This window comes from Scyliorhinus canicula, chromosome 3 (assembly GCF_902713615.1).
Source record: "Scyliorhinus canicula chromosome 3, sScyCan1.1, whole genome shotgun sequence".
Lineage (NCBI taxonomy): Eukaryota > Metazoa > Chordata > Chondrichthyes > Carcharhiniformes > Scyliorhinidae > Scyliorhinus > Scyliorhinus canicula.
The window spans coordinates 111,521,270-111,545,235 of NC_052148.1; the positions used below are offsets into that span (position 1 = coordinate 111,521,270).

Consider the following 23,966-nt stretch of genomic DNA (forward strand, 5'->3'; position numbering starts at 1 on the left):
GTGGGAGAAGCGAGGGCTTCTGACATTTATAAGGAACTCATTGGGTCAGAGGAGACGCAGACCGAGGAGCTGAAGTGCAAGTGGGAAGAGGAGTTGGAAGGAGAGATAGAGGATGGTCTCTGGGCAGACGCGTTGAGAAGAGTCAACGCGTCCACAACATATGCCAGGCTTAGCCTAATACAATTCAAGGTCGTTCACCGGGCCCACATGACAGTGGCCGGATGAGCAGGTTCTTTGGGGTAAACCGTAGGTGCGCAAGGTGTGCAGGAAGGCCAGCGAAACATGTCTATATGTTCTGGGCATGCCCAAAGCTTAGGGAATTCTGGCAGGGGTTTGCGAATGGCATGTCCAAAGTGTTGAAAACAAGGGTGGCACCGAGTACAGAGGTGGCGATTTTCGGAGTGTTGGAAGACCTGGGAATCCAGGAGGAGAAAGAGGCAGACATTCTAGCCTTTCCTTCCCTGGTAGCCCGGAGACAGATTCTCTTAGCTTGGAGGGACCCAAAGCCCCCGACGACGGAGTTTAGAGTAGGGGGTTAGTAAAGGTGGGACCTGTAAGGGAGAAAGACGGTTTTTGCACTATGTTTATAAATTCATGTACATTGTTTATTTTGTTGTTGTTGTAAAACCATAAATACCTCAATAAAATGTTTATATAAAAAAAAAGTGGGGATGTTCGCTGAAGATTGTGCAACGTTCACGGCTCCTCAGATACTGATGCAATCCACGTCCAAATACAATAAGGACGGGACAACATCCAGGCTTGGACTGACAAGTGGAAAATAATATTCTTGCTACACAAGTTCCAGGCAATAACCATTTCAAAAAGAGAGAATCTAACCATCGCCCCATGACATTCAGATTGAGATTTCCAAGAATTTTGCCAGGGTTTGTTTGCAAACTGCAACTATGAGGAGAGATTGGATTGGCTAGGGTTGTTTTCCTTATAACAAAGGAGGCTGGGGGGTGACCTAATTAAGGTGCACAAAATTATGATGGGTCTAGACAGGGTAGACAGGAAAGTCTTGTTCCCCTTAGCAGAGGGGTCCATTATCAGGGGACATAGATTTACAGTGATTGCTAGAAGGGTTAGAGCGAACATGACAAAAAACTTCTTAATTCAGAGGGCGATGGGCCTAATTTTGAGGTTGAGACTGAAACGCTCAACTAATTTAAATGGTACCTATACTGTATTTGCATCTGAAGTGCTGTAGCCTGCAAGGCTATGAACCAGAGAGTGGGATTAAAATAAGCATAAGTTTATTTTTTGGCCAGCACAGACATGATGAGCTGAATGATTTCTTTCTGCACCATAACTTTTCTATGGTTCTACTCAATGGTGCTACCATCGCTGAATTCCCCACTAACAACATCCTGGAGGTTTCCATTGACCAGAAACTAAACTGGGCTAGCCATAAAAATGGCTACAAGAGAAAGTCAGAGGCAAGGAATCATATGGCACGTAACTAACCTCCTGACTCCCCAAATCCTGTCCACACAAGGTACAAGTCAGGAATGTAATGGAATAGTGTCCACTTGCCTGATGAGTGCAGCTCCAACAACACTCAAGAAGTTTGACACCATCCAAGACAAAGTAATCTGCTTGATTGACACCGCTTCCACAAACTTTCATTCCCTCCACCAATGACTAACAGTGGCAGCAGTGTATACCATCTACAAAATGGACTACAGGAACTCACCAAGACAGCTTAGGCAGCACCTTCCAAATCCACAACCAGCACCATCTAAAAGGACAAGGGCAACAGACACACGGGAACATCACTACCTGGAAGCTCTCCACCAAGTCAATCACCAGTCTGACTTCGAAATATATCACTGTTCCTTCACTGACACTGGGTCAAAACCTTGGAAGTCCCTCCCCAACAGTACTGTGGGTGTGCCTACACCATAGGGATTGCAGTGGTTCAAGAAGGCAGCTCATCATCACCTTATCAAGGGCAATTAGTGATGCACAATAAATGCTGGCCTAGCCAGTGAAGCCCACATACTGTAAATGAAGAATAAAAATAAAAACTTCAGTGATTTTCATCACACAATAAGGATACTGAATGTATTTGCAACTATATTTACTGTTGTGAGCTTTTAGAACATTTTGGGCTGAATTTTATGGAAAGCAGTGAAGGAACTAAGCTTGCAGTTGACCTCAAAGAAAGCTGCCCACAAATAGCTGGCATTCAAAATATTGTAGATGCTAGAAATCTGACATATCAGAACTGATGAAAGATCATTGACCTGAAATGTTAATTCTGTTGCTCTCTCAACAGATGCTGTCAGACCTGCTGAGTTTTTTCAGTATTTTCTGACTTTTAAGATCGAGTGCTTTTTGTATTGTGGATTTCCTGTTTCCCAAAATCAGTTTATTTCTAGTCCAAGTCAAGGGGATCTCCTGGTGTTCAGCAACATTAATGTAATCAAGCAGGATCAGCAGCCAGTCACATTGAAGCATTTCATACACAAAAAAACAGGAAGTAAAAACCAATAAATCTCTTCACTTCTAGTTTTAAATTTTACAAATAGCAAAATGAATGATTGGAACATACACGAAAGTTTAAATATCATAAACTTAATAAAAAATTAAATGTGGAATTTATTGTAATGGAGAAATTTGAAACTTCAGAAATATAAAATTCCTCATTCAGGGCCAGTAGATGCATGAGAACACCATTATCTGCAAGTTTCACGATAAACCATACTGACTTGGAACTATATCACCACTCCTACACTGTTGCAGGTACAAAATCCCAGAATTCCTTTCCTAATAGCACTGGGAGTGTATCTACACCACATGGACTGCAATCTCATAGAATTTACAGAGCAGAAGGAGGCCATTCAGCCAATCGAGTCTGCACCGGCCCTTGGAAAGAGCACCTCACTCAAGAAGGGCACTCACCATCAACTTCTCATGTCCAATTACTGATGAGCAATAAATGCTAGTCTAGCCAGCAACACCTATATCCCATGGACACACTAGAATGGAGTTGTCTGAACTTTGTACACAGGCTGCTAGGATACCCCGGAATTCAGCTCTTCCTCCTAAAGGTTGTCATTACTACTTCCATTCACTGCTGGTCTCCTTATCGTTATTGCATGAATTATGGGCAAGCCTAGAACCCATTGCAACGTACAGCACATAGAGAACAAGTGGACCTGTGGCTGGAATGCTGGGGCTGAGAAGTAATTGAGATATCATGAACTGGGGATGGAATGGAGTACAGGCGACAAGAAGAGGATCCAGACAATGGACAAGTCCAAGTGATGAGCTGAGTGAAACAAGTGTGACCGTACACTCACTGTGGCAATGACAGTTGTGCACTGACGTGACCCATTTTAAAAGAGTCCAAGAAAGTAGAAACTAGCCAAACAGGCTGGTTGTATAATTGGCTTATTACTGAAAATAGTGCCTGGATGGGAGATTTGTTTGTTTGCACAGTTAGACTCATTTGGTCCCTGGTACGCATATTGCAATCAAGCATGTGTAATGTTACATGGGGGTGGGGCTTCGGGTGGTGGCCATGGAGTGAATGGTTGCACATTTGCTTGCTCCTGCGCAAGGTGTAACTGTTTGGTTCTTTTCACCCGATAGAGTGGTGTTTTCTGGTGCAAAGTGCATGATCAGTGAGAGATAGAAATTCTCCTCCGGTAGGGCCTGCTTATGGCTTATCAAATGAGGAGTGCAACGATCAAGGGGCAACAGTCTGGCAAGAGGACTTTCAAAGTGCGACAGAGGGAAAGATGGCAGAGAGTTTTGGGGTGTCGTGGCCAGCCCAGTGGTCCACTGAGCAATTGAAGGTTTCTGAGTGCCACATTCCAACAGCACAAGTAAAAGGCCGTGAAGGACATGGCTAAGGCGGCGGAGCCAATCAGGGCAGCTATAGGGAAAGTGGGTCAAAGGTTTGAGGTGCAGAGTTCGGTGCTCCGGAAGGTGGAGGAGCCAATGGTGGAACATGAGGACGAGTTGGCCTCATTGTCTTCTTAGCTTTTTTGGGGGGGGGGGGGGGGGGGGGGGGGGGGGTGGAATGCTGACGTGGGTGGAGTTGATATGGTGCAGTTAGTTAATGGGAGATGGCGGCAGACATCTTGGGAGGCCCCGAGGGTGGACCTGAGGGGAGATGGTTGAAGAGGGGCTATGGCGGATTGGGGGGCTTGACCCAGTTGATTACGTGGAATGTTTGGGGATTAAATGGGCCGATTAAGAGGCTGCACGTTTCTGTGCATTTAAGGAGTTTGAAGGCAGACGTGGTGTTTCTTCAGGGGACCCATTTGAAGGTGGAGGACCAGACGAGGTTGAGAAAGAGCTTGGTGGGGCAGGCATTTTATTCGGGGTTCTATATGAAAACGATAGGGGTGGTAGTGTTGGTCAATAAGAGGGTGGATTTTGAGGTGGGGAGTATAGTGACAGGTCCTGGGAGTAGATTTGTGATGGTGAGTGGGAGGTTAGAGGGGGCGCCTGTGGTGCTGGTGAATGTATATGCCCCAAATTGGGGCGATGTAGTTTGTGAAGCAGGTTTTGGAAAATATCCCGGACCGGACACGCACCGGCTGATTATTGGTTGGATTATAGTATTCAGCAATTATGGTGTCTGACCACGCACCACAATGGGTGGAATTGCGGGTGGCAAAGGAGAGTCCCCAACAGCAGCAGGGGGGGTTGGATGTGGGGTTACTGGCGGATAAGGAGGTTTGCAAAAAGATAGGGGTGGCTATCCGGAACTTAGTGAAGCAGAATAATATGGGGGAGGTCTCCGCTTCCACATTACGGGAGGTGCTGAAAGCGGTATTAAGGCGGGAGTTTATCTCACCCGGCCTCACAAAGAGAGCGTGGCGGGCTGAGAGGTTGAGGTTGGTGGAGGCCATTCTAAAGGGTGACGGAGTACTCGGAGGCGCCTGAAGAGCTGCTGTTGAAGAAGAGACAGAAGCTCCAGATGGAGCTTGGAATTGTGTCCACGGGTAAAGTGGTGTGGTAATTGTGGGAAAAAGCCAGCAGGATGCTTGAGCATCAGCTGAGGAGGCAGGCAGCGATGGAAATTGGGTGTTTGAGAGATGAAGGGGGTACGGTGGTAAAGGAGCTGGATAAGGTGAATGAGGTATATGAGGCTTTATTACCAGAAATTGTGTAGCTCGGAGCCTCTGGTGGAGAATGACGGTACGAGGCAGTTTTTAGATGGCTGGAGTTCCCGAGGGTGGCAGAGGTGAAGGTGCAGGGACTTGGGGCACCAATCGGGCTGAGTGGAGGTAATGGAATGCGTGGGGTGATGCAGGCGGGGAAGGCCCCGGGTCCGGATGGAATCCTACAAGAAGTTTGGGTTGGAGCTGGGGCCCGTCAGTAGAGATATAAAACAAGTCGATGGTGAGCTCCCCACCATGCTGTTTCAGACCTCGATATCACTCAATTTAAAGAAAGAGAAGGACCCAGAGCTGTGTGGGTCATACCGCCCCATTTCACTATTGAATGTAAACTCGACGCTGTAGGCGAAGGTTCTGGCGACGCGAATAGAGGATTTTGTGCTGAAAATGATAGACAAGGATCAGATGGGATCTGTGAAGGCGGCAGCTGTCCATGAATGTCTGGAGGTTATTAAACGTAATTATGATGCCCTCAGAGGGCCGAGAAGTTGAAGTGGTCACGGCACGGACCATGGAGAAAGCTTTTAGTCAGGTTGAGTGGTTGCACTTATCGAGGTGCTGGGGCGGTTTGGGTATGGGCAGGGATTTGTGGACTGGGTTTGGCTGCTGTATAAGGCAAGTATTCGGACAAACAAGGTCAATTTGCAGTATTTTAGGTTGCACTTCGTGCAAGAGGCAGGGGTGTCCACTCTCCGCCTGCTCTTTGTCTTAGCGATTGAGCTGCTGGCAATGGTGCCTAGGGTCTCAAGGGGGATGAGGGCTATTGAGCGGGGTGTGGGTGGAGCAACAAATCTCTCTGTACATGGGATGTACTCCTCCCGTATATTTCAGACCCGGCTGGGAGCTTCGACAGGATCATGGGGGTTTTGGGAGAGTTGGCCTCTTTTCAGCGTATAAGCTCAACATGGGGAAAAGTGAGATATTTCCAAGGATTGCCCGGGGACAGGAGGGAGGAGGTTGGGGAGGTCGTCGCTTTGGCTCCTAGGGGCGAGTTTTTGTTCTCTTGGAATACAAGTGCTCGGATTGGACAGAGCTGCATAAGTTGAATCTGGAGCAGTTGACGGAGGGAATGAAGGGGTACTTTAAGAGGTGGGTTGTGCTGCCATTGTCGTTGGCTGGTCGGGGCCAGATGGTAAAGATGATGGTGTTACCTAAGTTTTTGTTTATGCTTCAGAACCTCTCGACCTTTGTGCCCAAATCCTTTTTTTCGGAAGGTTAATGGGATGATTTTGAGGTGCTTGTGGGCGGGAGAGGCTCCGCTCGCAAAGAGGATTTGCGACGATCATAGGTTTTCCCCAGCGGTGTTGGATGTGAGGTTCCGGGGGTGGTGGCAGGTAGAGATAGAATATTTTAGGGATTTGTTTGCCGTAGTGAAGTTTGCAGACTTGGGGCAGCTGGAAGAGACATACCAGTTGCTGAAAGGTAATTGGTTCAGGTATCTGCAAGTTCGAGTCTTTATGAGGAAGGAGATGGCTTCGTTGCTGGCAATGCCACTCCCGGCACAGCAGGCCAAAGAAGAAATAGGAGAGGGCAAGGTCTTCGACACATATGGGGAGCTGATGAAGAGAGAGAGTGCCCTGGTGGAGGAGGTTAGGCATAAGTGGGAGGAAGAGCTGGGTGGGGCTTTGGGGCTGGAGCGTGGAGTGAGGCTTTGTGGAGGGTTAAGTGCGGCCTTGTCGTGCATCCTACCCAGTTCAAAGTGGTACATACAACCCACATGACGGTGTCCAGGATGAGTCATTTCTTTCCAGGGGTAGAGGAAGATGTGGGCAATGTGCAAGGTGGGCGGCGAACCGTGCCCACGTGTTTTGAGCGTGCCCGAGGTTGGGGGGTTTTGGGACAGGTTGGGCAGATATAATGTCGAAGACTTTTAGGGTAACAGGAGCTTAGGGTCCAGAGTTGTCAATATTTGGAATGTTGGAGGATCCAGGAGTGCAGGTGGGGAGAGAGGCCGATGCGTTTGCCTTTGCCTCCCTGATATCATAGAGTTTATCATAGAATTTACAGTGCAGAAGGAGACCATTCAGCCCATCGAGTCTGCACCGGTTCTTTGAAAGAGCACCCTACCCAAGCCCCTACCGCCACCCTATCCCCGTAACCCCACCCAACACTAAGGGCAATTGTGGACACTAAGGGCAATTTAGCATGGCCAATCCACCTAACCTGCACATCTTTGGACTGTGGGAGGAAACCAGAGCACCCGGAGGAAACCCACGCACACACGGGGAGAACGTGCAGACTCCGCACAGACAGTGACCCAAGCCGGGAATCAAACCTGGGACCCTGGAACTATGAAGCAATTGTGCTGACCACTCTGCTACCGTGCTGACCAGAGACAGATTTTGTTGCGCTGGCAGGACTTGGAGCCCCCGAGTGCAGCGGAATGAATGAGCGATGTGGCAGAGTTTCTGCACTGAGAGAAAATCAAGTTCTCCATCAGAGGTGTAGAGGAGGGGTTCTCATCGAGGTGGAAGCTGTTCATCAACTTCTTTAAGGAGTATTGTGTTGTCAGCGGTGGGGGGAGGGGGGAAGGTGCTGGGGTGGCAGCCGGTAGAGTTGGGGGAGATTTTTGTAGGATGTTTAAGGAGATTGTGGCTGGGGAATTCTGGTGGCGGACATGGAGTAAGTGGTCGTTTATTTGGTAACTCAAGCTCATGGTGGACCTTTGGGACCCTTTTTCCCCAATTTACCGATAGAACAGGAGACTGGTGAAGTAGAGGAGAAGGATTCTCCACCAATGTATGGAATCGTGGACCAGAAGTGGTCTGAAAAGGAGAGATCGTTGGTCGAAGATGTGGGTGGAGTCTGCAGCACAAGAGAACGTGGTGGAGAGTCAGGGACCGAAACTGCCGGCCCAGTGGTCAACGGAGCAGCTGGTGATCTTTCTCCAGGCGAGTTTTGCTCAGCAAAGAAAGGAATACCTGGATCCGAATAAGACAGAATTGATCGTGTGGAGCAGAGATTGGAAGCCCAGGGCCAGGTGATTCAGAAGGTGGAAGAGGCGGTTGCTGAGCACGATGTGCAGCTAGCCGCGATGGGGCTAATGAAGGACCACCAGAAGAGGCTGCAAAAGAAAGTGGAGGATTTGGAGAACAGGCTGATCACATGGAACATGGAGGCCAAGCAGTCGGGCTAGGCCCCGGGACCGGACGGATATCCAGTGGGATTTTATAAAGTTTTCTGGGGTGCTGGGTCCGCTGCTGGTGAGGGCATTTAATGAGGCTAGGGAGCGGGGGGTTCTTCCCCAACAATGTCATAGGCTTCGATCTCATTGATCCTGAAGCATGAGAAGGACCCAGAACAATGCGGGTCATACAGACCAATCTCCCTACTAAATGATGACGCCAAATTGCTGGCCAAGATTTTGGCTGCGAGAATAGAGGATTGTGTTCCGGGAGTGATAGGTGAGGACCAGATAGGATTTGTTAAAGGAAGGCAGCTAATGGCCAATGTTAGAGGCTCTTGAATGTCATCGTGGTGTCCCCTAAGGGAGGGATGTGGAGGTGATGGTCGCTATGAGCACGGAGAAAGCCTTTGGCTGGGTGAAGTGGAAGTATTTATGGGAGATCCTGGGGCGGTTTGGATTGGGGGACAGGGTTTTCTAGACTGGGTCCGGTTGCTGTACCAGGCGCCGGTGGCGAGTGTGCAGACGAACCAGGTTAGTTCGGAATATTTCATACTGAGCCGGGGGACGAGGCGGGGATATCCATGCTCCCCGCTGTTGTTTGCCTTAGCTATAGAGCCATTGGCGACGGCGCTGAGAGCGCTAAAGGACTGGAAGGGGCTAGTCCGGGAGGGGGTAGAGAACAGGGTCTCGTTGTATGCGGACGACCTACTCCTGTATATTTCTGATCCGTTAGGGGAAATGGGAGAGATTATGCGGATCCTAGGGAAAATTAGCCGGTTCTTGAGGTATAAATTGAATATGAGAAAAAGTGAGGGTTGTGCGATCCAGGCAAGGGGGCAGAAGAGAAAGCTGGGGGGGAGTTGCCATTTAAAGTGGTGGAAGGGAGTTTTCGATACTTGGGAATTCAGGTGGCACGAGGAGGGTGTGCAGAGGGCATGAAGCCAGTTGCATAAATTAAATCTCGCCCAATTAGTTGAGCAAATGAAGGAGGACTTTCGAAGGTGGGATATGCTCCCGTTGTTACTGGTGGGGAAGGTACAGACCGTAAAGAACATAAGAACATTAGAATTAGGAGCAGGCATCTGGCACTTCGAGCCTGCTCCGACATCAATGAGATCATGGGTGATCTTTTGTTGACTCAGCTCCACTTTCCCGCCCGAACACCATAACCCTTTATTCCTTTACTCTTCAAAAAACCTATCTATCTTTATCTTGAAAACATTTAATGAAGGAGCCTCAACTGCTTCACTGGGCAGGGAATTCCATAGGTTCACAACCCTTTGGGTGAAGAAGTTCCTCCTAAGCTCAGTCCTAAATCTACTTCCCCTTATTTTGGGGCTATGCCCCCTAGTTCTGCTTTCACCCGCCAGTGGAAACAACCTGCCCGCATCTATCCTCTCTATTCCCTTCATAGTTTTATGATTCTATAAGATCCCCCCTGCATCCTTCTAAATTCCAACGAGTGCAGTCCCAGTCTACTCAACCTCTCCTCGTAAACCAACCCCTTCAGCTCTGGGATTAACCTAGTGAATCTCCTCTGCACACCCTCCACCGCCAGTACGTCCTTTCTCAGGTAACGAGACCAAAACTGAACACAATATTCCAGGTGTGGCCTCACTAACACCTTATACAATTGCAGCATAACCTCCCTCGTATTAAATTCCATCCCTCTCGCAATGAAGGACAAAACTCCATTCACCTTCTTTATCACCTGTTAACCAACTTTTTGCAACTCATGCACTAGGACACCCAGGTCCCTCTGCACAGCATCATGTTTTAGTATTTTATTTAAATAATAATCCCTTTTGCTGTTATTCCTACCAAAATGGATACCCTCACATTTGTCAACATTGTATTCCATCTGCCAGACCCTAGCCCATTCACTTAATCTATCCAAATCCCTCTGCAGACTTCCAGTATCCTCTGCACTTTTTGCTTTACCACTCATCTTAGTGTTGTCTGCAAACTTGGACACATTGCACTTGGTCACCAACTCCAAATCATCTATGTAAATTGTGAACAATTGTGGGCCCAATACTGATCCCTGAGGGACACCACCAGCTACTGATTGCCAACCAGAGAAACACCCATTAATCCCCACTCTTTCCTTTCTATTAATTAACCAATCCTCTATCCATGCTACTACTTTACCCTTAATGCCATGCATCTTTACCTTATGCAGCAACCTTTTGTGTGGCACCATGTCAAAAGCTTTCTGGAAATCCAAATGTACCACATCATTGGCTCCCCATTGCCTACCGCACTGGTAATGTCCTCAAAAAATTCCACTGAATTAGTTAGGCACGACCTGCCCTTTAGGAACCCATGCTGCGTCTGCCCTATGGGACAATTTCCATCTCGATGCCTTATTATTTCTTCCTTGATGACAGTTTCCAGCATCTTCCCTACTACCGAAGTCAAGCTCACTGGCCTATAATTACCCGCTTTCTGCCTACCTCCTTTTTTAAACAGTGGTGTCACGTTTGCTAATTTCCAATCCACCGGGATCACTCCAGAGTCTAGTGAATTTTGGTAAATTATCATGACTGCATTTGCAATTTCCCTAGCTAATTCTTTTTGTGCCCTGGGATGCATTCCATTAGGGCCAGGAGACCTGTCTACCTTTACCCCATTAGCTTGCCCATCATTACCTCCCTCGTGATAACAATCATCTCAAGGTCCTCACCTGTCATAGCCTCATTTCCATCAGTCACTGGCATGTTATTTGTGTCTTCCACCATGAAGACCAACCCAAAAAACCTGTTCAGTTCCTCAGCCATTTCCTCATCTCCCATCATTAAATCTCCCTTCTCATCCTCTGAAGGACCAATATTTACCTTAGCTACTCTTTTTTGTTTTATATATTTGTAGAAACTTTTACTCTCTGTTTTTATATTCTGAGTAAGTTTATTCTCATAATCTACCTTACTCTTCTTTATAGCTTTTTTAGTAGCTTTCTGTTGCCCCCTAAAAATGTCCCAATCCTCTAGTCTCCCACTAATCTGCCACTTTGTATGCTTTTTCCTTCAGTTTTATACTCTCCCTTATTTCCTTAGATATCCAGTCAATTTTCCCTCTTTCTACGTCCTTCCTTTTTGTTGGTACAAACTTTTGCTGAGCACTGTGAAAAATCGCTTGGAAGGTTCTCCGCTGTTCCATACCTGTTTCACCATAAAGTCTTTGCTCCCAGTCTACCTTAGCCAGCTCTTCTCTCATCCCATTGTAATCACCTTTGTTTAAGCTCAAAACACTAGTGTTTGATTTTACCTTCTCACCCTCCATCTGTACTTTAAATTCCACCATATTGTGATCGCACCTTCCGGGAGGATCCCTAACTATGAGATCATTAACCAATCCTGTCTCATTACATAGGACCAGATCTAGGACCGCTTGTGCCTTCGTAGGTTCCATTGCATACTGTTCTAGGAAACTATCGCAGATACATTCTATAAACTCCTCCTCAAGGCTGCCTTGACCGACCTGGTTAAACCAATCGACATGTAGATTAGGGTTAGGTAAAGATGACTGTTCTCCCGAGATTTTTGTTTGTTTTCCAGTGTCTCCTTATTTTTATACCAAAGGCCTTTTTCAAGGGAGATAATGCGGTGATCTCTGCGTTTGTGTGGGGGGGGTAAAACCCCGCGAGGAAGGGAAGTGCAGTTGGAGCGGAGCCGGGGGGGGGGGGGTAAATATAGCCATGATCAGGAAGTGGGTAGTGGGGGAGGGGTCAGTATGGGAGCGGGCAGAGGTGGCATCATGTAGGGGCACAAGTTTAGGAGCACTGGTAACAGCACCTCTGCCGTTCTCACCGGCCCGGTACTCAACAAGCCCGGTGGTGGCGGCGGCTCTTAGAGTTTGGAGTCAGTGGCGCAAGCATATGGGAGTGGATGGAGCGTCGGTGTGGGCTCCAATTTATGGCAATCACCAGTTTGTCCCGGGGAGGTTGGATGGGGGGTTTCGAAGGTGGCAGAGAGCAGGTATTGAGAGGGTGGGGGTTCTGTTTATCGATGGGAACTTTCTTTGTTTGGAGGGGGAATTCAAATTGCCAGGTGGAAATCGGTTTTGCTATCTGCAGATGAGGGACTTTATGCAAAGGCAGCTTTCGCCGTTTCCGCTTCTACCGCCACAGGGAATACAGGATAAGGTAGTTTCTAAAACGGGGGTGGGGGAGGGGAAGGTCTCGGAAATTTATAAAGAGTTCATGGAGTGGGATGGAACCCAGATAGGGGAGGCGCAAAGGAGAAGATGAGCTGAATTATGTTTACATTTGTATTTGTGTCTTTTGTTGTTATAAAACCATAAATTCCTTAATAAAATGTTTGTTTAAAAAAAAGGAGGTTGCGGCTGTTTGCTGTTGCTATGGTTGGTTTTGTTTATCTTCTTTGTTATGCATATATTTGAAAATGACTCCAATAAAATGTCTTTTAAAAAAAGTAATGGTACATGGCTACCTGAAGCGATGAAATGCTTGAAAATCAATGGAGAAATTTCATATATTATATATAGATTTTTTTTCTTAGTTTAGTTTATATTTATGTAATTTTATTTTTCCTACCTGCTTAATAATGTGAAAATGCAAATGAAATATCTGGTTCAGATTACTTACCTCAGGCAGTGGGATTTCCCCATTTTTATTTGATCAATTTTTTCTGTCCCCAGCATACAATCAAAACAGTCTTATCATGCACATTTTATATATACATGGACAAAGGCATTGACTGGAAGTTTACTACTAAACACTGATATAACGTTATTAGATCCAATCTTAAAATGGCATACAAGTGTTATGACATTTTAAAGTAAATTATACAAGAGTTATTAGAATTCAACAAGCTTGCAATTTAGCCCAGAATAATCTTTTATATACAGGATTTACTGTACCATGCATAACTTATTTTCTATAGAAGCAGAATAGTGGAAATCATGGAAAGTAGAATTCAAATACTTTGAAACTAAAAGGTAGACTTGAGTATTGGATGTTGTTAATCAAGTTATATATTATATTTTGATGTTACTGTAGTGCATTTTGCATAGTTTAATATTATAGAAAAATTAAAGAACAATACATACACTGTGAGAAGGAGCATATTGATAACCAAAAAGTTGCAGATTCTTACATGCCATATGGTGCAGTGTCAAATTACAGATTGTAGTCAGAAATTGAGAAAAGGAAAGGGAAAGAAAAGACAAAGCAATTAGAACATACAATCAGTCATACAAGGACATTCTCGGGCTACGCCAGGCAGGCAGAATACGACCCCCAGGTCTAATATCAGTACTTTCCCCTTTTATTCTGGAACCTTGATCTGTTAAATATGATTTATATCTGAAACTCAAATTATCACTTAACAGCAAGGTTTTTGAAATTATAATAATTAACATTGTGAAAGTGATACTATTACGGTTAAACTGGAAGCGATATCCTTTTTAAATAGCCACCTTACTCAGATCAAAAACAGGAAAGTAACATGTGCTCACCACCTGTGCAGACTTCTCCTCATCATCACCTCTTCTCCCTCGTTTCTCATTTTTCTTTCTAAAAATTTCTTGAAGCTACAATAAAATTAAATGTAGAATTACATTGCATTCAAAGCTGTCTTTCTAAGCAACACTATTAACAGCTAGGTTCACAGGAAGTTAAAAATACAATTTTAAAATCTACTTTTAAACCCAAGTCTCTGGCATTGCCATTAGAATCAACATTAGAATCAACTGCAGAGTGTGGTGAACTCAGCCCAACGCATCACACAAGCTTGTCACCCTCGCATTGATTCTGTCTGCACCTCCCACTGCCTCAGGAAGGGAGAAAGCATTATCAGAGACCCCTTCCACCCATGCTTTGCCTTCTTCCAGACCCTTCCATCAGGCAGAAGGTACAGAAATCTGAAGATCCGCATATTCAGACATAGGAACAGTTTCTTCCCCACAACTACTAGACTCCTCAAAGACTCTCCCTCAGTCTGATCTGTTCCCTATAAGAACACTATTCATGGTGCCCTATGCTGCTCTTGCTCATGTATTTGCTTTGTTTAGCCCCTTGTTCCGCACTTCACCAATCACGGTTTGTCGATGTACCATTTGTCAATGAACTCTGTCGATTATTCTTTTTTGTCTACTATGTACGTACTGTGTACGCTCCCTTGGCCGCAGAAAAATACTTTTCACTGTACTTTGGTACATGTGACAATAAATCAATAAATCATAGCATAGGATTCAATGTTACAGCAGCTACATGGGCTTACAATGAAGCAAGCTCCAAAGCAATTTTTCTTTTTTTTAAAAGGTTGTTTATAAGACAGTTAACATAGCCAATTAGTTATATTGGGATTGTTTCTTGGTAAAATTTGATTTTAATATCCATTTATAATTCTAATATAACTTTGCCTCTGTCTTTTGTAGCATTAATTGTAGTTAAATGTTTACTGATGTCCCAGTTTGGATCAAAAGATTTCCTGTTAAATTGATTGCCAACTGCTGGCACGTTTATGATGTAAACATTTGCAAAGAACATTTAATCAACTGAAAATAATCCATACATCTGCACCCATCCCTATATCAAGAAATTATTTTTCTTTAATCCAAAATATTGGACATATGCTGAACTCTGCATTTGTCCTAAAGTTAGACATGTATAAATTCTCTTTTCATGAATTTGGCTCAAATTAAATCGGCTTTAGTAGGCAGAGCTGGTTCACATAAATAGGGGCTGGTTTAGCACAGGGCTAAATCGCTGGCTTTGAAAGCAGACCCAGGCAGGCCAGCAGCACGGTTCAATTCCCGTACCAACCTCCCTGAACAGGCCGGAATGTGGCGACTAGGGGCTTTTCACGGTAACTTCATTTGAAGCCTACATGTGACAATAAGCGATTTTCATTTCATTTCATTTCACTATGCACGTGAGTTGCAAAAGGGTTTCAAACTAATCAGGTGCATTACTACAGACTTGTGCAAATAGCATCAGTTCACTGTGCATAAAGAATTGGTGGGTAACAGCTTGAACATTTAAACAACTGAAGCTAATGCTTGTTTAGATTTTAAAGGAAGTAAAGAATGCTGGAAATGATCTTGCACAGATAAAATTGAAAAACTCAAAAGTATCTGAAGTAACAGGCAAACCATCTCACTAATATGTACAAGATTCAAGGTCAAACTACAGCACTGATTTGTGAGAGAAAACTGGAATGATTGCAAAGAGAGCTCCAGCCAACATCAATGTGTTGCTCAGCATCCTAAAAGAGATGACAACCTTTATCAGCAATTAATGCCAAAATAAGCCTAAACTGAACATGTGAACTTCTATGTCTATTTTGTTTTAGGTTCTGCTGCTAAAGCTGTGCATGTTTGAACAGACTGAACCCTAGCTTGATGGAGTATGGTGTATGAGCAAGTCAAGGTCAGGAGACGGATGGGAAAGTGCGTGCATATTTTGTAATGAATTGAATTGCAGACTATGCCATACAGGAGAAACATCTGGTATCTGCCGCCTGCCAAATGAGGGTTTGAATTTATGTTTGTTAGTTGTCCAACAGCTAATTGGCTCTCATCTCCTGTCTGTCCGCAAGTAGGACCCAGACATTTCAACTCACCGTCCTGCTCTCACATTCACATGTCCATCTTTGGCTTGCTGCAATGTTCCAGTGAAGCCCAGCGCAAACTGGAGGAACAGGATCTCATCTTCCGATTAAGCACGTTACAGCCTTCCGGAATTAACATTGAGTTCAACAACTTCAGACGATGAACTCTCTCTTCCACCTTCATTCCATTTTTATTTCTATCAATTTACTTTCATTTCTTCCATTGATCTGTTTTTCCCCTCACCATTGTCTCTTCCCCCCCCCCCCCCCACCCCCCCCCCCCCCCCACCCCCCCCCCCCCCCCCCCCCCCCCACCCCCCCACCACACACTGGGCCAATTAGTCCTATTGCCCTTTGGCACACTGCTCAATTTTGTTCTACCATTCACACATTCTAACCTCTTTATATGCTGCTATCAGCATCCTTCTTTGCCCTAATCACCCCCATTTATACTCCTTTTGTCTTCTGTCCTCCACATTTTTGTCAATCTCCACCTATCACTGGCCTCCTATCCAGTCCCACTGCCCCCCCCCCCCCCACTACAGTATAAATCTGATCCCATTTCCAGGTGTCTCTAGGTTTGACAAAGAGTCATCCAGACTCGAAACGTTATCTCCCTTTTCTCTCCACAGATGCTGTCAGACCTGCTGAGATTATCCAGTATGTTCTGTTTTTGAACTAGCTCCATTCCTTGGGTTTGGACTGTGTGTGGCGTGCAGTGGGAAGGTGGGTAGTTCGGAAAGTAATGAGGGAATTTAGGTTTGGCAGCTCCACTGCCAATTGGGGCCCATGAGGGGCTTATCCCACCACTGCTGGTATTCAACTAGTGGCTGATGGGTCAGTCACCACATGGAAACTCCAAAAATCAAAACCGTCATGTTTTGTTTGTGACCTCCTGTGGAGCTCCCTTACTCAAAGGCACTCAGTGCCTGACCAAGGGTCCCGACATCGGAAAGTGGGATGGGGCGGTCACCTGAGAGCCTGCCCTTACTGCTGACCCCCATCTCACACATCTCCCGTGACCCCCTTCCTGCTGTCGCTCACCTGTGGGCACTGGTGGGATGCAGCGCTGGTGGTACTGGCACCACCTCCAATGGTCAACTGCTGACATCTGCTTGGGTGGTAGATCTTGGGTGGAGGGAGGGGGATTTCTGCTCCTGGGATCCTGAATACTGGGGAATCCCCTCCGCTGGTCATTTAAGCCCAGGGGCCTCCCCCAAAGGAGAAGATGGAGGGTTTGCCAGTCAACGAGTGAGATCCCCATCACCTGGATTAAATGCCGCTCATTAAGGCTAGATTGCCTTTCCCTTTCTCTGTAAAAATTAATCATCTGCCACTTGCCTACCCATTCTGCTAGCCTATTTAATGTTGCCGGTGATTTGTTTGGCCTCACTAATTGGCACTCCTTCAAGTTTGGCAAAACTAGCAAATTTTGAAATTCTACTTTGTAGTCCAGAATCCAAGCCATTTATATATATGTTTCACACAAAAAGTAGTGGTCCTAGCATTGATCTTTATGGGAACACTATTTTATACCAAGCTCCAATCCAAAAAAAATAACCAATTGTCAACCATGAGTTGTTTTTTCTTGTCCTTGTGCCAATTCCTAGAATCACAGAATCTATGACATGGAACTGCCGAGGCCCAAACTGATCCATGTCAACCAAAAAGTCCATCTAAGCTATCCCCATTTGACTGCATTTGGCCTATATCACTCTAAACCTTTCCTATCCATGCATGTGTCCAAATGCCTTTTAAATGGTGTCAATGTTCCTGCCTCAACCACTCTTTCCACATACTTACCACCCTCTGTGTAAATAAGTTGCTCCTCAGGTTCCCATTAATTCTTTCCCTTCTTAACCTAAACCTATGCCCTCTAGTTTTCGATTCCCCAACCTAGGAAAAAGACAGAGTCATTCACCCTATCCATAACTCTCATGATCTTATACACCTCTATAAGATCACACCTCAGTCTCCTACGCTCCAAAGAAAAACATCCCAGCCTATCCAATCTCTCCCTATAACTCAGTCCCTCGAGTCCTGGCAACATCCTTCTAAATCTCTTCTGCATTTTCTCCAGTTTAACAACATCTTTCCTATAGCAAGGCGACCAAAACTGAACACAATACTCCAGGTGTGGCCTCACCAACATCCTGTACAACTACAATATAACTTCCCAACTTCTATATTCAATGCCCTGACTGATGAAGGCCAGCATGCCAAAAGCCTTCTTCACGGGCCTATCTACCTGTGACTCCACTTTTAGAGAACAATGCACCTGAACGCCAAGGCTCCTCAGTTCCACGATACTCTCCAAGGTACTACCATTCACCGTGAAAGTCCTACCTTGATTTGACTTTCCAAAATACAACATCTCACACTTTTCTGTATCAAATCCATTTGCCATTTCTCGGCCCACTTCCCCAGCTGATCAAGATCCTGCTACAATTTTTAATAACCTTTCTCACTGTCTACAATACCACCTATTTTAGTGTCATCTGCAAACTTACTGATCATGCAGGGGCATGGGAACCTGGATTGTAGTTTTGGGGTACGGGAGATTGAGAGTATAGAGGTCAGGAGCACAGATTTGACTTTGCAGGAGGGTGCCAGTGTTCAGGTAGGTGGTTTGAAGTGTGTCTACTTCAATGCCAGGAGTATACGAAATAAGGTAGGGGAACTGGCAGCATGGGTTGGTACCTGGGACTTCGATGTTGTGGCCATTTCAGAGACATGGATAGAGCAGGGACAGGAATGGTTGTTGCAGGTTCCGGGGTTTAGGTGTTTTAGTAAGCTCAGAGAAGGGGGCAAAAGAGGGGGAGGTGTGGCGCTGCTAGTCAAGGACAGTATTACGGTGGCGGAAAGGATGCTAGATGGGGACTCTTCTTCCGAGGTAGTATGGGCTGAGGTTAGAAATAGGAAAGGAGAGGTCACCCTGTTGGGAGTTTTCTATAGGCCACCTAATAGTTCTAGGGATGTAGAGGAAAGGATGGCGAAGATGATTCTGGAAAAGAGCGAAAGTAACAGGGTAGTTGTTATGGGCGACTTTAACTTTCCAAATATTGACTGGAAAAGATATAGTTCGAGTACATTAGATGGGTCATTCTTTGTACAATGTGTGCAGGAGGGTTTCCTGACACAATATGTTGACAGGCCAACAAGAGGCGAGGCCACATTGGATTTGGTTTTGGGTAATGAACCAGGCCAGGTGTTAGATCTGGAGGTAGGTGAGCACTTTGGAAACAGTGACCACAATTCGGTGACCTTTACGTTAGTGATGGAAAGGGATAAGTATACCCCGCAGAGCAAGAGTTATAGCTGGGGGAAGGGCAATTATGATGCCATTAGACATGACTTAGGATGTGTTGGTTGGAGAAGTAGGCTGCAAGGGTTGGGCACAATGGATATGTGGAGCTTGTTCAAGGAACAGCTATTGCATGTTCTTGATAAGTACGTACCAGTCAGGCAGGGAGGAAGGGGTCGAGCGAGGGAACCGTGGTTTACCAAAGAAGTGGAATCTCTTGTTAAGAGGAAGAAGGAGGCCTATGTGAAGATGAGGCGTGAAGTTTCAGTTGGGGCGCTTGATAGTTACAAGGAAGCGAGGAAGGATCTAAAGAGAGAGCTGAGACGAGCAAGGAGGGGACATGAGAAGTCTTTGGCAGGTAGGATCAAGGAAAACCCAAAAGCTTTCTATAGGTATGTCAGGAATAAAAGAATGACTAGGGTAAGAGTAGGGCCAGTCAAGGACAGTGGTGGGAAGTTGTGTGTGGAGGCTGAGGAGATAAGCGAGGTACTAAATGAATACTTTTCGTCAGTATTCACTCAGGAAAAAGATAATATTGTGGAGGAGAATGCTGAGACCCAGGCTATTAGAATAGATGGCATTGAGGTGCGTAGGGAAGAAGTGTTGGCAATTCTGGACAAGGTGAAAATAGATAAGTCCCCGGGGCCGGATGGGATTTATCCTAGGATTCTCTGGGAAGCCAGGGAAGAGATTGCTGAGCCTTTGGCTTTGATTTTTAGGTCATCGTTGGCTACAGGAATAGTGCCAGAGGACTGGAGGATAGCAAATGTGGTCCCTTTGTTCAAGAAGGGGAGTAGAGATAACCCCGGTAATTATAGGCCGGTGAGCCTAACGTCTGTGGTGGGTAAAGTCTTGGAGAGGATTATAAAAGATACGATTTATAATCACCTAGATAGGAATAATATGATTAGGGACAGTCAGCATGGTTTTGTGAAGGGTAGGTCATGCCTCACAAACCTTATCGAGTTCTTTGAGAAGGTGACTGAACAGGTTGACGAGGGTAGAGCAGTTGATGTGGTGTATATGGATTTCAGTAAAGCGTTTGATAAGGTTCCCCACGGTCGGCTATTGCAGAAAATACGGAGGCTGGGGATTGAGGGTGATTTAGAGATGTGGATCAGAAATTGGCTAGTTGAAAGAAGACAGAGAGTGGTAGTTGATGGGAAATGTTCAGAATGGAGTTCAGTTACGAGTGGCGTACCACAAGGATCTGTTCTGGGGCCGTTGCTGTTTGTCATTTTTATAAATGACCTAGAGGAGGGCGCGGAAGGATGGGTGAGTAAATTTGCTGATGACACTAAAGTCGGTGGAGTTGTAGACAGTGCGGAAGGATGTTGCAGGTTACAGAGGGACATAGATAAGCTGCAGAGCTGGGCTGAGAGGTGGCAAATGGAGTTTAATGTGGAGAAGTGTGAGGTGATTCACTTTGGAAAGAATAACAGAAATGCGGAATATTTGGCTAATGGTAAAATTCTTGGTAGTGTGGATGAGCAGAGGGATCTCGGTGTCCATGTACATAGATCCCTGAAAGTTGCCACCCAGGTTGATAGGGTTGTGAAGAAGGCCTATGGTGTGTTGGCCTTTATTGGTAGAGGGATTGAGTTCCGGAGCCATGAGGTCATGTTGCAGTTGTACAAAACTCTAGTACGGCCGCATTTGGAGTATTGCGTACAGTTCTGGTCGCCTCATTATAGGAAGGACGTGGAAGCTTTGGAACGGGTGCAGAGGAGATTTACCAGGATGTTGCCTGGTATGGAGGGAAAATCTTATGAGGAAAGGCTGATGGACTTGAGGTTGTTTTCGTTAGAGAGAAGAAGGTTAAGAGGTGACTTAATAGAGGCATACAAAATGATCAGAGGGTTAGATAGGGTGGACAGCGAGAGACTTCTCCCGCGGATGGAGGTGGCTAGCACGAGGGGACATAGCCTTAAATTGAGGGGTAATAGATATAGGACAGAGGTCAGAGGTGGGTTTTTTACGCAAAGAGTGGTGAGGCCGTGGAATGCCCTACCTGCAACAGTAGTGAACTCGCCAACATTGGGGGCATTTAAAAGTTTATTGGATAAGCATATGGATGATAAGGGCATAGTGTAGGTTAGATGGCCTTTAGATTTTTTCCATGTTGGTGCAACATCGACGGCCGAAGGGCCTGTACTGCGCTGTATCGTTCTATGTTCTATGTTCTATGCCTTGTACATTCTCATCCAAATCGTTGATATAGATAACAAACAGCAATGGGCCCAGCACTGACCCCTGAGGCACACCACTAGTCACAGGCCTCCAGTATGGCAAGCATCCTTCCACCATTACCCTCTGCTTCCTACCATCAAACCAACTGTATATCTACATGTTGGCTGGTTTAACCAGGTCGGTCAAGGCAACCTTGAGGAGGAGTTTATAGAATGTATCCGCGATAGTTTCCTAGAACAGTATGTAATGGAACCTACGAGGGAACAAGTGGTCCTAGATCTTGTCCTGTGTAATGAGACAGGATTGATTCATGATCTCATAGTTAGGGATCCTCTCGGAAGGAGCAATCACAATATGGTGGAATTTAAAATACAGATGGAGGGTGAGAAAGTAAAATCAAATACTAGTGTTTTGTGTTTAAACAAAGGAGATTACAAGGGGATGAGAGAAGAACTAGCTAAGGTAGACTGGGAGCTAAGACTTTATGGTGGAACAGTTGAGGAACAGTGGAGAACCTTCCAAGCGATTTTTCACAGTGCTCAGCAAAGGTTTATACCAACAAAAAGGAAGGACGGAAGAAAGAGGGAAAATCGACCGTGGATATCTAAGGAAATAAGGGAGAGTATCAAATTGAAGGAAAAAGCATATAAAGTGGCAAAGATTGCTGGGAGACTAGAGGACTGGGAAATCTTTAGGGGGCAACAGAAAGCTACTAAAAAGCTATAAAGAAGAGTAAGATAGAGTATGAGAGTAAACTTGCTCAGAATATAAAAACAGACAGTAAAAGTTTTTACAAATATATAAGACAAAAAAGAGTGGCTAAGGTAAATATTGGTCCTTTAGAGGATGAGAAGGGAGTTTTAATAATGGGAAATGAGGAAATGGCTGAGGAACTGAACAGGTTTTTTGGGTCGGTCTTCACAGTGGAAGACACAAATAACATGCCAGCGACTGATAGAAATGAGGCTATGACAGATGAGGACCTTGAGAGGATTGTTATCACAAAGGAGGGAGTGATGGGCAAGCTAATGGGGCTAAAGGTAGACAAGTCTCCTGGCCCTGATGGAATGCATCCCAGAGTGCTAAAAGAGATGGCTAGGGAAATTGCAGATGCACTAGTGATAATTTACCGAAATTCACTAGACTCTGGGGTGGTCCCGGTGGATTGGAAATTAGCAAAAGTGACGCCACTGTTTAAAAAAGGAGGTAGGCAGAAAGCAGGAAATTATAGGCCAGTGAGCTTAACTTCGGTAGTAGGGAAGATGCTGGAATCTATCATCAAGGAAGAAATTGCGAGGCATCTGGATAGAAATTGTCCCATTGGGCAGACGCAGCATGGGTTCTTAAAGGGCAGGTCATGCCTAACTAATTTAGTGGAATTTTTTGAGGACATTACCAGTGCAGTAGATAACGGGGAGCCGATGGATGTGGTATATCTGGATTTCCAGAAAGCCTTTGACAAGGTGCCACACAAAAGGTTGCTGCATAAGATAAAGATGCATGGCATTAAGGGTAAAGTAGTAGCATGGATAGAGGATTGGTTAATTAATAGAAAGCAAAGAGTTGGGATTAATGGGTGTTTCTCTGGTTGGCAATCAGTAGCTAGTGGTGTCCCTCAGGGATCCGTGTTGGGTCCACAATTGATCACAATTTACATAGATGATTTGGAGTTGGGGACCAAGGGCAATGTGTCCAAGTTTGCAGATGACACTAAGATGAGTGGTAAAGCGAAAAGTGCAGAGGATACTGGAAGTCTGCAGAGGGATTTGGATAGGTTAAGTGAATGGGCTAGGGTCTGGCAGATGGAATACAATGTTGACAAATGTGAGGTTATCCATTTTGGTAGGAATAACTGCAAACGGGATTATTATTTAAACGATAAAATATTAAAGCATGCCGCTGTTCAGAGAGACTTGGGTGTGCTAGTGCATGAGTCACAGAAGGTTGGTTTACAAGTGCAACAGGTGATTAAGAAGGCAAATGGAATTTTGTCCTTCATTGCTAGAGGGATGGAGTTTAAGACTAGGGAGGTTATGTTGCAATTGTATAAGGTGTTAGTGCGGCCACACCTGGAGTATTGTGTTCAGTTTTGGTCTCCTTACTTGAGAAAGGACGTACTGGCGCTGGAGGGTGTGCAGAGAAGATTCACTAGGTTAATCCCAGAGCTGAAGGGGTTGGATTATGAGGAGAGGTTGAGTAGACTGGGACTGTACTCATTGGAATTTAGAAGGATGAGGGGGGATCTTATAGAAACATTTAAAATTATGAAGGAAATAGATAGGATAGATGCAGGCAGGTTGTTTCCACTGGCGGGTGACAGCAGGACTAGGGGGCATAGCCTCAAAATAAGGGGAAGTAGATTTAGGACTGAGTTTAGGAGGAACTTCTTCACCCAAAGGGTTGTGAATCTATGGAATTCCTTGCCCAGTGAAGCAGTTGAGGCTCCTTCATTACATGTTTTTAAGGTAAAGATAGATATTTTTTTGAAGAATAAAGGGATTAAGGGTTATGGTGTTCGGGCCGGAAAGTGGAGCTGAGTCCACAAAAGATCAGCCATGATCTAATTTAATGGCGGAGCAGGCTCGAGGGGCCAGATGGCCTACTCCTGCTCCTAGTTCTTATGTTCT

General features: G+C 45.4%; 1 protein-coding gene across 4 annotated transcripts in view; it reads right to left on the bottom strand.

Moving 5' to 3' along the window:
* Positions 1 to 23,966, bottom strand: part of LOC119962883 (calcium uptake protein 3, mitochondrial-like) — a 211,743-nt gene that overhangs the window by 111,099 nt on the left and 76,678 nt on the right. For 2 of the 4 annotated variants that reach the window (XM_038791113.1, XM_038791115.1), the window contains exons 7-8: positions 13,750 to 13,824; positions 13,342 to 13,383 (exon numbers count right to left, since the gene is read on the bottom strand). In XM_038791113.1, coding sequence (XP_038647041.1) covers positions 13,342 to 13,383; positions 13,750 to 13,824 — 117 coding nt within the window. The remainder of the gene's footprint in view (positions 1 to 13,341; positions 13,384 to 13,749; positions 13,825 to 23,966) is intronic. The other 2 variants (XM_038791114.1, XM_038791116.1) reach the window with 1 other exon arrangement.